This window comes from Rattus norvegicus, chromosome 8, assembly GCF_021556685.1.
Source record: "Rattus norvegicus strain SHRSP/BbbUtx chromosome 8, alternate assembly SHRSP_T2T, whole genome shotgun sequence".
In the NCBI taxonomy this organism is placed as follows: domain Eukaryota; kingdom Metazoa; phylum Chordata; class Mammalia; order Rodentia; family Muridae; genus Rattus; species Rattus norvegicus.
This window is the reverse complement of record NC_141541.1, coordinates 122,358,229-122,372,393: the sequence shown is the minus strand read 5'-3', so window position 1 is coordinate 122,372,393 and position 14,165 is coordinate 122,358,229. Positions and strand designations below refer to the sequence as shown.

The following is a 14,165-nucleotide window of genomic DNA, read 5'->3' as shown; positions in this document are numbered from 1 at the left end:
GATAATTGTTGGGTTTTGTTTTTGGTTTTTTTTAGCTGTTTTTTAGTGATGCAGTAAGATTCAAATATCCCATGGTGACATCAGGAGGTTAAGACCAATGACATTCAAAACCGGTCACCCAGATAATGCTTTTTTTAACTTTTTAAAAAACGTCACTATGATCGTGTGGGTAGAATGTGTGTAAGAAGCGCCATGGCGGGCTGGAGAGATGGCTCAGCGGTTAAGAGCACCAACTGCTCTTCCAGAGGTCCTGAGTTCAAATCCCAGCAACCACATGGTGGCTCACAACCATCTGCCCTCTTCTGGTGTGTCTGAAGACAGCTACAGTGTATTCATATACATAAAATAAATAAATATTAAAAAAAAAAAAAAAGAAGCGCCATGGCTCATGCTTGGAGGTCAGAGTACAATCTGATGGAGCCAGTTCTCTCAAGTCAGCTTCATGTGGCTTCTGAGGATCGAACTCGGGTCCTCAGGCTTGAGGGCTAAGTGTCTCTACCCACTGAACCATTTTCCATCTTCCTGGCCCCTGAAAGCTCGGCACCTGAGGAGACCCTGATTCTTGTGTGGAATGCTTGCTATCTAACTATTAGAAAACCTCAAGGTCACTGGGGACGGACCCCTCCTTGGAACCAGCTTTAAAGTCAAGGATTGGAAACTATGAGACTCTGATTACCCTTCAGGAGAAGGGGGTCAGGTCTTGGACCCTGGGTGGGGACATGACCTTCTGAATTGCCTGGAGATTCATTAATAATTATGCAAATAGCCTGATAAGATTGTGATCTAGGAACTTCCAAGATGCAAGTTTGATATGCAAGCATTTGACGCCAGTTCCATTCCCAGTAGCCACCAGAGCCTCTACTCCGAGCTCTGAAGATGGGTCAGACAGAGGGTCAGAAGTTTAAGGTCACTCAGCTATAGAGTGAATTTGAGGCCAGCCTTGGCTACAGGATTACAATTAAACCATTGTAATTGCCCTATGTCTGACTTTATTTTCAGGATGGGAGATTTTTATCCCACCTGTTTTGTGGGGAGAAAAGGGCAGAATGTGGAGAAGGCAGCTCGGTGGATGAGAGCACGGCAGCAGGCGTGATCACGTGGGTGCCCTCCTCTCTGTCAGCTCGGGCTGCTGCTCACACAGCTGCAGACTGAGCATTCACAGCACAAGATCGGCCTGAGTCCAGGACTTGCCTCACTCTCCAGTGAGGTCCTCACATGGAGGGACACTAGCAGATAGCAAGGCCTTTGATGTCTCTTTCCATAAAGACAGGCAGTCAGTCTATGAGGCCTCTCCCCTCAGACCCTATTTCCTTTTGGAAGCCAGATCTCCAAGTACCACCACCTCGGGGAGCCCTGCTTAGGTGTTCCAGGCCTCCTCTGCCAAGGTGGCGGTGGCAGAGTTTGCTTTAGTTTGTGTTTCGAGCCAGGCTTCCTCATTCTTTTTCGCCCAGGCTGGACTTGAACTCAGTCTTCCTGGGGTTGAGATGGCCGCTGTGAGCTACCACACCCAGCTCCTGATTAATTCTCTTCAGAACTGAAGTCAGCATGGTGCTGAACCCTGCAGACATGAGCCATGGGCGCTGTTAGTGTGGCCGGACACCTGGGGACACACTAAGCGTTTGCTGCCCTGTCCCTTTCACCTAGTTCCAGAGTAGAAGTGATATATGTCACTTCCTGTTGAAAACATTTAAGGGGCCAGTAACGGTGTGCTGCTGGGTAAGGAATATGGCTCAGTGAGAAAGGGTGCTTGCCACCAAGCATGACAACCTGAGTTCAACCCCCACAAGCTACCTGGAGGAAGGAAAAAACTGACTCTCGAGAAAGTTGTTCTCTGACCTCCACTTGTATACCAAGGCATAAATTGTTGATAAAATTCCTTCCCTGGGGGAGACACAAACATCTACCCCTCCCCCTACGGTCCCAAGTGAAACAGAAGCAGGATTCCGTCAACGGTACCTACACTCTGGTGAACTCATGGGTTTATGGGGCTTCCTTACAGAGTTGGGGTGACCCTCACAAAAGGCTGCACCCCAGCAGAGATGATTTTCCCATAGCAGCATAGGTGTGGCCCCTCACCCCACAAGAAGCCTATTCACCCTAGCTCCTCCCTGAGAGCCCACACAGCTAGGCAGGCTCCTTACAAAGGGTGGAAGGGAGTGGCTGGAGACTGAATTGAGTGTCTCCCGACCCTCCCGCCTCCACGAGGGACACAAACATAAACAGTCATCAAGGCCAGTTGGAATGTTCCTTTGCAAGTGAGTGCAGCCAAATGACCCAAGGCGTTTATTTGGCTGAGAGGATGGTCCTGTACTGTGTAAGGACCTCTTCCACACTCCCACCACACCATTTGTAAAGAAATGAGTGCAATCCTTTAAAAACTTTTATTGATTTGTCCTCCTCCACGACCCCTTCCCAGCATTGCAAAACTGAGTTTGCAGTCCTGGATGAGGGAAACCAAATCCACCGCCAGCCTTCAAAGTGTAGGTATCACGTGTTCTAAAGCAGCCACTGAGAACTCAGCAGAGCGAGGGGGATCTCTGTGAGTTCCAGGCCAGCCAGAGCTAAGGAAGTGAGAGATAGGAAGGAAGAAAGGAAGGAAGGAAGGAAGGAAGGAAGGAAGGAAGGAAGGGAGGAAGGAAGGAAGGAGGGAGGAAGCCTTGAACTCAGAGATCTGCCCTACTGAGTCTCCCAAGTGCTGGGATTAGAGGCTGTGGCACCACCACCCAGCTTTCATTCCGACATTTTTACACATGTGTATCAAGTACTTTTCTAATATCAAATACCCTCCATTGCCATTAATCGTCTTCTCGGTCACACCCCGTTCCTCTCCCGCCCTTTCGCTTTGCTTTAGATTATGCAGCCTGGATTGAGCAGGAATTTATGATCCTCCTGGGTCAGCCTCCAAGAGGCTGAGATTATAGGCAGGAGCCTCCAGCCCTGGCTTTAGGGGTTTCTGTTAGAAAGTCTCCACATTCTTAGCCAAGTATGTAGTGCATAACTGTAATTCCAGCCCTCAGCTAACCCAGATAGGAGGAGCATGAATTTAAGGGCAGCCTGGGCTACATAGTAAGAACTTTTCATACTAATAATAATGATTAATAATGATGATTGCGATGGCCAGGGGAATGGTACACACACACACACACACACACACACACACACACACACACACGGGGGGGGGCAGGGAGGGAAGGAGGGAGAGGAAGAAGGAGGGAAGGAGGGGGAGGGGGAGAGGGAGGCAGGGGGAAGAAGGAGGAGGGAGGGAGGGGGGAGGGAGAAGGAAAGAGACTAACTTGGGGGGTTGCAGGGGCTAGCAGATTTCTGAGAGTTGGAGGGGGTTGGATCCCCTAAACTGAAGTTAGGGATGATAGATGATTATGAGCCAACATATGGGTCCTGAGAATCAAACCCAGGTCCTCTGCAAGAGCAACAAATGCTCTTAACCACTGAGGCATCTCTCAGTGAAGTCCAAATGCCTGCCTACTTCATGGCTAAGAAAACCTGTGTTCACAGTTGTAATCCCAGCACTTGGAAAGTAAAACCTGGAGGATTGGAAGTTCAAAGCCACCCTTCATTACTTCACAGGTTCCAGGCCACCCTAGGTAATAGGAGGCTCTGATAGATACATACACAAATACATACATACATGAATGTTATAATGGTAGATTGTTTTGTTGTTGCTGTTGTTGGTTATTGGGGTTTATTTGTTTGTTTGTTTGTTTGTTTGTTTTTCTTTTTTTTTTCAGAGCTGGGGACTGAACCCCGGGCCTTGTGCTTGCTAGGCAAGCGCTCTACCACTGAGCTAAATCCCCAACCCCTGTTTGTTTGTTTTTTAAGACAGAGTCTCACTGTGTAACCCTGGCTGACATGGAAATCACTATGTAGACACTCTGCTGGCCAGACTGGCCTTGAAGTCACAGAGCTCCGACTGCCTCTGCCTCCCAATGGTGGATTTTTAAAAGCAAGGTATTTTATTATTATTTGTAGTAATGGGGATTGAACCTTATGCCTCTCGCTTGCTGTATGCTCAGCCCTAAATTTTGATTTTACTTTTTATTATTCTTTTTTTATATTTTTATTATGTTTATTTGTTTCAGGGGGCACGAATATGTCATAGAATTTATGTGGAGTTCAAAGGACAACTTTCAGAAGTCCATTCCACCATGTAGGTTCTGGGGATCGAACTTAGGTCATTATCAAGCTTAGCCACAAGCACCTTTACCTCTAAGCCATCTTGCCAGCCCCTGCTGTTTTGTTTTGTGATCCAATCTCTTTAGGTCCTTATGCTGGCCTTGAACTCACTCTTTAACCCAGGAAGCTCTTGGATTTGCCACTCTCCTGGCTCCTCCAAGCAGCTGGGACTCAAGCATTTCCTCAGGCCTGGCTCATCGTGAGGTTCTTCGTTGCTTAGTTTCTCAAGATGTAAGTTTCTTTTACAGCCTGGGCTGGCGTCCTAGTTCAAGATGACCTTGAACTTTCTTTCCCCAGAGCTGAGGACCAAACCCAGGGTCTTGCGCTTGCTAGGCAAGCGCTCTACCACCGAGCTAAATCCCTAACCCCTTGAAGTTTCTTTTTTAATTTTTTTGAACTTTCTTTTTTATTTTTTTTGAACTTTTTTCTTTTTTATTTTTTTGAACTTTTTTATTTTTTTGAACTTTCTTTTTTAAAATGCTTATTTATGTTTATTTCGTGTGCATTTGGTGTCCCGCTTCCATGTCTGCGTGAGGGAGTCACATCATGTGGGTGCGGGGAATTGAGCCCTAGTCCATTAGAAGAGCAGCCATGCTCCTAATGGCTGAGCCGTTTCTGCAGCCTCAACCTAGAATTCTTCTGCCCACATCTCCCAAATGCTAGAACTACAGGCATGTGTCACTGGGGCCCATTTAACGGTATCGTTTTTATGTGAGTGTAGCTGTGGTACATGTAGGCATGCATGTGGACATGTGCATATGTGTATGCATGCATGCTCAAGAGTGTGCCATACTCATAGAGACCGGAGGTCGATGTCCTCCGGTGTCTTCCTGAATTGTATTCCACCATTCCACCTTATTATCTTTTTAGACAGGGTTTCTCATGGAACATGAGCTCACTGATTTGGCTAGAGTGGCCACTGAGCAAGCCTGCTCTATCCCCAACGCTGGGGTACAGGTGCACCTGGCACTTGTGCCTCATCTTCACAGGGGTGTAGGGGTTTGAACTCAGATCCAGATTCCTGTACACTTAACCCCCTGAGCCTTGTCCTCAGCCTTGAGATATGCTATATTAGCTTTGTATTTTAAATCTCTCTCTCTCTCTCTCTCTCTCTCTCTCTCTCTCTCTCTCTCATTGGATAAAACCCCAGCCACAAACCACTTTGATAACTTAATGAATCTCGATGTCAGCAAATGACAGTTTGACGCGCTTTGCTGTTAAGTGTCCTGGGCTCTATTCGGTTCTCGTGAGCTGACAAACCTGCCTTTCATCCACTGCGTCTGTATTTCCCTCATGAAGGGAGATAAAAGCTCTTTAGAAGTTCCTAGGCATTGTTTCTTCAGCCAAAAAAAAAATATGTAATTGCTCATTGGACTGTCACGAGCAATATTGAAGATGGGCAATCCCACTTGTAGCCTGCTGTACCACGAACGGAGATCACAACCTGTATGTGGGGCACGCTGACCCAAAAAGTGGCGGTGGCCGCATGGCATTGAGAGTCCGTCACAGTTTCATTTCGACATCCTGTCCCAGGGGTTGGACAGATGCTCAGTCACTAAGGGCACTTGCTGCTTTTCCACAGGACAGTTCAGTTACCCGTACCCATGTCAGTAGCTCCAAACCACATAGAACTCCAGCTTCAGGGGGATTTGATGCCCTCTTTTGGCTTTCATGGGCATTGCACATGAATGATGTGTATACACACACACATATACATACACATGAAAATAATATAAACCTTAAAGCCTTAAAGCAGGGGGATAATAAGACTGGGGCAATGGCATGGTGGGTAAAGTGCTTGCTCTGCAAGCCCGAGAACCCAAGTTCAAATCCCAAACAGCCACTTCAAAAGCCCTGCAGTCCCTATGTGTTGGAGTTAGAGGCAGGAGGATCCAAGGGACCTTGCTGGTCAGCCAGCTGTAAGTGAAAGACTTTGTGTCAAAAACTAGAGATGGGGGGTTGGGGATTTAGCTCAGTGGTAGAGCACTTGCCTAGCAAGCGCAAGGCCCTGGGTTTGGTCCTCAGCTCTGAAAAAAAAACAAAAAACAAAAAAACAAAAAACAAAAAAAACAAAAAACAAACTAGAGATGGAAAGAAGAAGGCACTTAATAATAACCTCAGGCCTGTACATGGCCACTCACTGCACACCAATACCAAATCAAATTAAAATAGGCAAATACTTTAGGGTAGACTGAGAACCTGGAGTGGTGGCTACATAGCTAAGTCTAACACACACACACACACACACACACAGCCTAAGAACGAACCCCAACACCACTGGAAAAAGAAAGAAGGGGGGAGGGAGAGAGAGAGAGAGAGAGAGAGAGAGAGAGAGAGAGAGAGGGAGAGACTCATGTTTTCTAATAATTCCGACCTCACGAAGAGCCCTTCACTCTGCAGTTTGAGTCCCGGCAGCCAAACTCACGACTTCACTGTCTATATCAACGCCTTCTGGAAGCATCCACTTCCGAAGGAAACAGACCTGAAGTGATCAACACCCAGGGCTGGGGCTGCCCACACGGACTTTCACCTCATCATGACCATCCTCTCCATCTCTTAGAAAATGGCCACTTTAGGTCACCGATGTCCCCGAACCCAGTGGGGAGCCCTCCTCCATGGCTCCTTTCTCACCCACTCGAGCTGGGGGAGGGGGAGAGGGTTATCCTGTGTCCCCCACTCCCACGCCAGGCCGGCCTGGAACTCACTATACAGTCACCATGACCTTCTGATCTTCCTGCCTTCACATCCCAGGCACTGAGATTACAGTCCCCATGCACCACAAGTAACCACCTTTGCACTTTAAGAACTCTCAACTTACATCCCTGGGGGCTCTGATGGAATTGGTGTGAGGTGTTGCCTAGACACAGGATTAAAGGTTAACATGTAGCAGTTCGAGAATTCTAGGTCTGGTTTTCTATTTTCTTTCTTTCCTCCTTCCTTCCTTCCTTCCTTCCTTCCTTCCTTCCTTCCTTCCCCCTTTTTAGGGCAGAGCCTCACTGTGTAACCAAGCTATCTAGATCAGGGTGGCCTCCGATTCACAGAGACCTGCCCACTTGGGGATTAAAGGCCTATATCACCACACACACTTTGACTTAGGTTTTTGAGATGGTCCCAATATTTGGCCTTGGCTGACCTGGAACTTGCAATGTAGACCAGGCTGCCCTGGACTCATAGATACTAATTTGCTTCTGCTTCTAGAGTGCTAGAAATAAACCTATTTTAAAATTAAATTTATTTTAAACCAGGCATTGGTTAAATATATTTAACTTAATCCAGGTAATTGCCTTTAATCCCAACATTTGGGAGGCAGAGGCAGGCACATCTCTTGTGAGTTCGAGGACAGCATGACCTATAAAGTGAGTACTAGGCTGGCCTGGTCTTTAGCTTGTTTCAGATCAGCCAGGGCTACACGGTGAGACCCTGTCTCAACAAATGTATCAATTAAAATGTTTTCGTTTAAGGGCTGGGGATTTAGCTCAGCGGAAGAGCGCTTGCCTAGCGAGCCCAAGGCCCTGGGTTCGGTCCCCAGCTCCGAAAAAAAAAAGAAAAAAAAATGTTTTCGTTTACTGTTGTCAAGCTTGTGAGACAGGGGCACTTATATGGATTAGCATAGGGAGGGTTTGAGGACAACTATAGGGAGTTGGTTCTCTCCCTCCTCTGTGGGCTCTGGAGATCTGACTCCAGTTCTTAGGGTTACATCTTTCCTTGCAAAACCAGCTCATCCTCCCCACTCTTGCTTTTGCTTTGTGACAGGGTCTCATGTGACCCAGGTTGACCTCAAACTCACTGTGTAGCTAAGGATGACTTTGAACTGCCGATCCTCCTGACTCTACCTCCCTGGCGCTGAGATTACAACACATTCCACCATCTCTGTTTTCTGTCGCCTCGGCGTGCGCATCCGCAATACAACGACAGCTTGGGTGGAGCAGAGGTCATTGAAGCTCTGGCAGGGACGGGAAAGGGGGATGTCCTGTCCTAAGAGTAACCATATGAGGGGACAGTTCAAGTTTCTGTTTTGACCCTGTGTAGGCAAGTTTTACATCCTGAAACACAAGGGTGCTGGCTTGTCTGAGACAAGGCGACAAGGTGGCCTCTCATTTTTATGCTGGTCAAAAATAACCTGGGACTTCAGATTCTCCACGTGCTGTGATTACAGGCCAGAGCCACCAGGCGCCGGGGATGGAACTTCCTGTGTTCCATCTAGCCCTCTACCAACTGAAATACGACCGTCACCCTTGTATAGCAGATACTACCAGATCTAGGGCAGAAGACATTAGATTAAAGCTCCAGGCTCGCTAGGAAATTCATAGGTGCCCGGACCTGTCCTGTTTAAACGAATTTGGCAACCGTTGTTAAAGCAGGTGTAGGCTCTGAGCCCAAATCTGGGTGAATTCACAGTCAACTATTTAGAGATATCTGGGCTCCACCCTTAAGTGACAGCTGTCCCTGCGCAGAGAGCAAATAGGTGACACTTCTATAGGTTGGGGCGGGCTTGCTCTGTCCCGAATAGTGACACACAGCAGCAGGACCTCAGGGATCCAGTCTGCGCAATAACATTGGCCTGCGTGTGGCCCGCCTGGAACCGAAAGGGAGCCCGCAGGGAGAGGGACTACACATCCCAACATTCCTCGGGCAGGGGTGGGGCGACACCGGAGGCTGACCAAGCTACCAGCCCGGACCAGGCGTGCGCAGTGGTTCTTGGGAGTGGCGGGGCGGGGCGGATCCTCCGGGCTGTCAGCTGTGGCCCTAGGCGCCTAGGCGGGTGGCGGTGGCCATTGGCGGACAGGAGGGCGGGGCGGGGTCGCCCGGAGCGGCTATACTAGGCCGTTCCAGTGGAGGTGAGCAGCCGGCCCGGGAGGCACTGTGTGTGCTGCAGCGATCCGGCTTGCAGCAGCGATCCGGCTTGGCCCTGGGAGGAAGGCTGTGTACAGCAGCTACCCGGCTTGGCCATGGCAGCGGCGCCTCTGAAAGTGTGCATCGTGGGCTCCGGGAACTGGTGAGCAGAGGCGGGTGGGCGGCGCGGGCTCCGCCTCCAGGAAGCCCCGGTTCCAGGCGGGCCAGGGCTGCTTGCTTGCTGCTTCGGCGTGGACACCAGGGCACCGCGGATACGCAGAGAGGCGGGCCTGCGATCGCTTGTCCCGGTTGGGCACTGCACACACAGAGGCCACGCCGAGGCACCAGTGCACGAGGTGCCCGGCCAAGCTGGCCTGGGTGGCAGCGTGCACGGCGCCCGCGGGCACCTGTCTGCGCATTGGTAACCCTGCGGTTACGGCCACCTGCTCGCCAAACCCCGTTACTTAGCAAAACAACCTAAGGGCGTTCTCCATTCTCCCCTGCCGATCACCCCCATGGAGGAATTTGCAGAGGCTCAGTTCTTACTGCAGTTTGGTGGGTGAGGAAACCGAGGCACAGAGAGTGATAAGGGTCCTTGCTACCTGGGGCAATGCTCTCCTTCAAGAGACAGTTCCCACTTCCTGTGGCGAGCGGTTCCCAATCCTGCTATCGAGAAGGGGCACCGAGTCCCCACCGGCCTGGCTGCCGGAACATGAGGGTCCTAGGGAAAGGTGTTTGCAGAGCTTTGGGGACACCACTGGGCTGGATTTGACTTCACTTATAAAGCGCTTGGTGCTTGGGGGGCTTTCAAGCTCCCAGTAGTTTCAATACCTTGGTGATTCTTAACACAGGAGAAGTTAGGGTCTCTGTGAGAAGGAGACAGAATATGGTGTGTTCCCGCGGCCCAGGGGTAGAACAGTTGAGGGACATTCTCTTGGCTCCTGTCCCCTTCTGTTTTTCCGTGGTCTGACTCACACCACTGCTCAGGGTGCTAGAAGCGGTTCTGTCCAGGAGTCGTAGGAGCCACCTGACTGGTGTTTGAAGACTTGGCTCTGAAAGTCGTTTTGGAGGAAACCTTAGCTGGGTGTTCTTTTCCATTGCGGCTGGACCGGTGGCCTCTCCCCGGCCTCCTGTTGCTGACCCTTGTGTTGGCCTCATCTTTTAGTTGTCTGTCTCCTGGGAGCTCTCTCCTCGGGCCCAGTTCTTTACCTAGTGCCTGGCATGTGCTAATTTTTTTTTTTTTTTTTTTTTTGAGACAGGTCTTACTTCAGCTCTGGCCTGATCTACTCACAGAGATCTGATTGTTGCTATTAAAAAGGGGGTGCAAGGGCCTCACAGACCAGCTTTTTTTTTTTTTTTTTTACCCCTTTTGGTGATGGAGATCGAACCCAGGGCCTCTTGAATCATAATGAATGCTCTATAATGAGAAGACATCCACACTCAACATAAAACTACTCTGTTGCTAAGTTAATACATAGACTCCGAGCTGCTGTAGATCAAAACCCCGGGGCCTTGCTCCTCCTGGGAAGCAGCTCTACTCCCAGTCAGACTGCCCTGTGCTTTAAAAGCCAAGTGTTGGAGTAACACCTGCCTGGGATTCCAGTCCTTGGGGCAGGCAGGGGAATCAGAAATTCAAAGCCATGCTTTTTGTATTTTTATTACAATTTGTTTAACTTTTATTTGTATGGGTTTGAGTGTTTTGCCTGCATAAATATGCAAGTGCCCTCAGTGTGCCCTCAGTGTGCCCGGTGCCTGCAGAGGTCAGAAGAGTGCAGACGATTTCCTGGAACTCTGGAACTGAGTTACAGATGGTTGTGACCTGCCAGGCAGGTGCTGGGAAAGCCCTCTGCAAAAGCAACAAGTGCTCTTAACCATGGAGCCGTCTCTCTAGCCCCTATTTTATTTCTTTTTTTGAGACTGGGTCTTGGTGCTTGCTATGTAGGCCAGACTGGCCTTGAACTCAGAGATCTGACAGCCTCTGCTTCCTGAGTGCTGGGATTAAAGGCATGTGTCACCACATCTGTCTACTCCTTGTGTGTGTGTGTGTGTGTGTGTGTGTGTGTGTGTGTGCGTGTGCGTGTGCGTGTGCGCGCGCGCGCGCGCGCGCGCGCGTGAGAAAGAGAGAGAGAGAGAGAGAGAGAGAGAGAGAGAGAGATCCTGCAGAAGTCAGAGGACAACTTTTCAGAGTTCTTTTGTAAACTGGTGATCTAACTCAGGCCATCGGGTTTGTGCAGCAAGCACTCTTTTACCTGCTGTCCCACTATGTGCTTTTAGTGTGCTATTTGAAGCAACAGCAGAAAGCTCTGTACCACATTCAATAGGATTCCTATCTGTCATCCAGAGCTTCACATAGACCTTTCAACTTGGCTTTACATCAAGGTCACTGCAGAGAAATGTCAGCGGCCTTGCTGGTTCTGCCACTGGACAAGTGGGTGCCACGGTGCCCCCACTGAGCACGTTGTTGTTGTTGTAACAGGGTCCCATTTAGGCTGGGTTAGCCTTGTCCTAGTTGAGGATGGTTTTGAACTCCTGCTCCCCCGTGCCTCCCACACCCTGGTGCTAGACTCACAGACAGCCTTTCCCTCTCCTGAACAACTCCACAGAGGGCAGCCCTTCTGCCAGTTTGTCGGGGGCAGGCAGGAGTGGCCATGCTAGACTGAACTGGAACAAAGGCTGTCAAGAGAGCGTCTCTGGCCTTTCATGGAGGCTTGGCTGCTGGCCCGAAGCATCTTCATTCTGATGTTCTTGGCTGCGTTCTTGGTCCGATCCAGCTCTGGGAGTGAGTAGAACTTGGCCCTGTGACACAGCGATTGAGAAATGTTTGGGAGGTTTGGGCTGGCTGCCTGGCTCCATTAAATACGGGATCGGACAGACAGTTGTTGGCTTCAGGCCATAGCCTTGGGTATAGAGTCACCCAGGTCCTAGACAGAGGATCCCCATTTCCTGAGAACTTCCCCATGACAGGGACTGAAAACAGGGAGGGGCCAGAAGGGGGCAGAATGGCTGAGTCTGTAACTGCACATGAGGAGCTGAGACTGGAGGAACACTACAGCTAAGAGGCTAGCCTGGGCTACATAGTAAGTTCCAGATCAGCCAGAATACAATGAAACTCTGTCTCAAAAAAAAATTAAAATAACCAGGGTGGAGATAGTGTTCGGCTCTGGACTGTATGTACTCCAGTGTTTGCCCTGGTGGGTGCTGTATTCCTTAGGGTACTATGCCTTTTCAGGAGCAGGACATGGTCTCTTAAGTGATTTGATGTGAGATAAACAAGGGCATAGAAGATTCAAAGATACAAACTGTGAGCTGGGGTCTGGCACAAGCCTACGTGTTACATTTTACACAGGGTAGTTTCTCTCTAGTTTCTCTCCCTCCCCCTCCCCTGCCTCTCTTGGAGGGGCTTTTATAGCCCAGGCTGGCTGTGAACTCAATACAGGGATGACCGAACTACTTTTTAAAAATGTATCCTGTAGGGTTTAATTTATGTAACTTTAAGAAAAGAGATTGATGTATTTCGTGTGAGTGTTTTGCCTGTATGTATATCTGTATACCATACCATATGTGTGCCTGGTGCCCTTGGAGGCCAGAAGCAATCATCAGATCCTCTCTCTGGCTGGAGTTAGACAGCTGTGAGGCACCATGGGGTGCTGGGAATCAAACCCTAGTCCTCTGGAAGATTAGCGATGTTCTTAGCCTCCTGAGCCATTTCTCCAGCCCCAACTTTGAACTTCTGACCTTTTTACCTCTACTTCCCCAGTGCCAAGACTACAGGGACGCCACACCATGTGGGGGGTTTCGTTGGTTGTTGGTTTGTTTTTGCGAGACAAAGATTCACTCTGAAGACCAGGCTAGACTTGAACTCAGAGTTCTGCCTCTCCTCCCCATGCGCAGCACGTGGCCGAGAGACTCCGTACACCAGGGTCGCCTCTGCAGCTAGTCTTGGTGAACTGCTCCTTAGAAAAGGGCAGATCTCCCCCTGAAAGGCCTTTTGCTCATTTTCAAACAGGAGCCAGACCTTCTATCCAAATCAGGTCCTCGCCACAGGAATGTAAATATTACTCAAGCAGTCTTTACAACCAGCGATTTGAGTATTTATGTAAACAGAGGTGCAGTCACTTATAGCTAAGATATGTAGCCATACCTTTCAGGTCAGGCCCATGTGTCTCCCCCATGTCCCCCATGATACCAGTGACTGTGAAGGTAGGCTAGGTAAGGTACTCTTGTCCTGGATGTGGGGTTTGGGGGCCAGAGGAGCCTTGAACACCCATTGGAACTGCGCGCGCGCGCACGCGCGCGCGCACACACACACACACACACACACACACACACACACACACATTTCTAATCCCAGTGGAGCTGGAGGATCATAAGCTCAAGGCCAGCCCGAGCTACACAGTGAGACCCTGTCTCAACATTTCTAGGGCTTTCTTAGCACATTAAACCCTGTCTCAACATTTCTAGGGCTTTCTTAGCACATGCAAGAAATGAGCTTACTCCATAATTATTACAGGATATTTTAACCTGTTTATTGTTAGGGTGTGGGTCAGCCTTTAGCACACACCTTTAATCCCTCTGGACTAGAATACAGACACTAAGTACACATCTTTAATCCCAAACAATGAAGGTAAAGTTAGCTTGTAGAAGGAAGCACCCATGTTTGATGTCTAATCGAGGGGCAGGCAAAGTGATGAATCAGAGATTTGACAGAATAGGTTATGCCCGACTCTCAAGGAGAGGAAAGGGAAGCTATTTAAGGGGGAGACGGACAGTACAGGAGGAAGAGAGCACAGCACAGGAATGCAGTAGAGTTCATGGAGAACAGTACAGTAGAGTGGAGAGGGAGAGTGGAGCGGCCCAGAGAGGGAGAAGGAGGCAGTGTTACCGCGAGAGTTTTACAGAGACAGATCGAAGAGAGAACAAGCTAGACACAGGTGAAGACAAAGTCAGAGGATGAGAAGAAGCCAAAACATTGGAAAAGATTGTTTAGTTTGAGGCCAAGCGGAACAATTCAGAGGCTGAGAGAAAAGCCGATTGAATCAGTCAGTTGGGAGAGAGTTTGAACCAGAACAGCTGTGTTGACCAGCCATCAAGAGCTCAGAAAGAACAAGGAGGAACTCATTCGGCAGTAAATCTCAGAGGCT

At 49.4% G+C, this 14,165-nt stretch overlaps 1 protein-coding gene across 1 annotated transcript in view; it reads left to right on the top strand.

Moving 5' to 3' along the window:
• Positions 1-8,935: 8,935 nt before the first annotated feature.
• Gpd1l (glycerol-3-phosphate dehydrogenase 1 like) overlaps positions 8,936-14,165 on the top strand; it is a 29,376-nt gene continuing 24,146 nt past the window's right edge. Inside the window, 1 exon segment of the mRNA NM_001191885.1 lies at positions 8,936-9,187. Within this exon segment, the coding sequence (NP_001178814.1) occupies positions 9,141-9,187 (47 nt within the window). The 5' untranslated portion in view covers positions 8,936-9,140.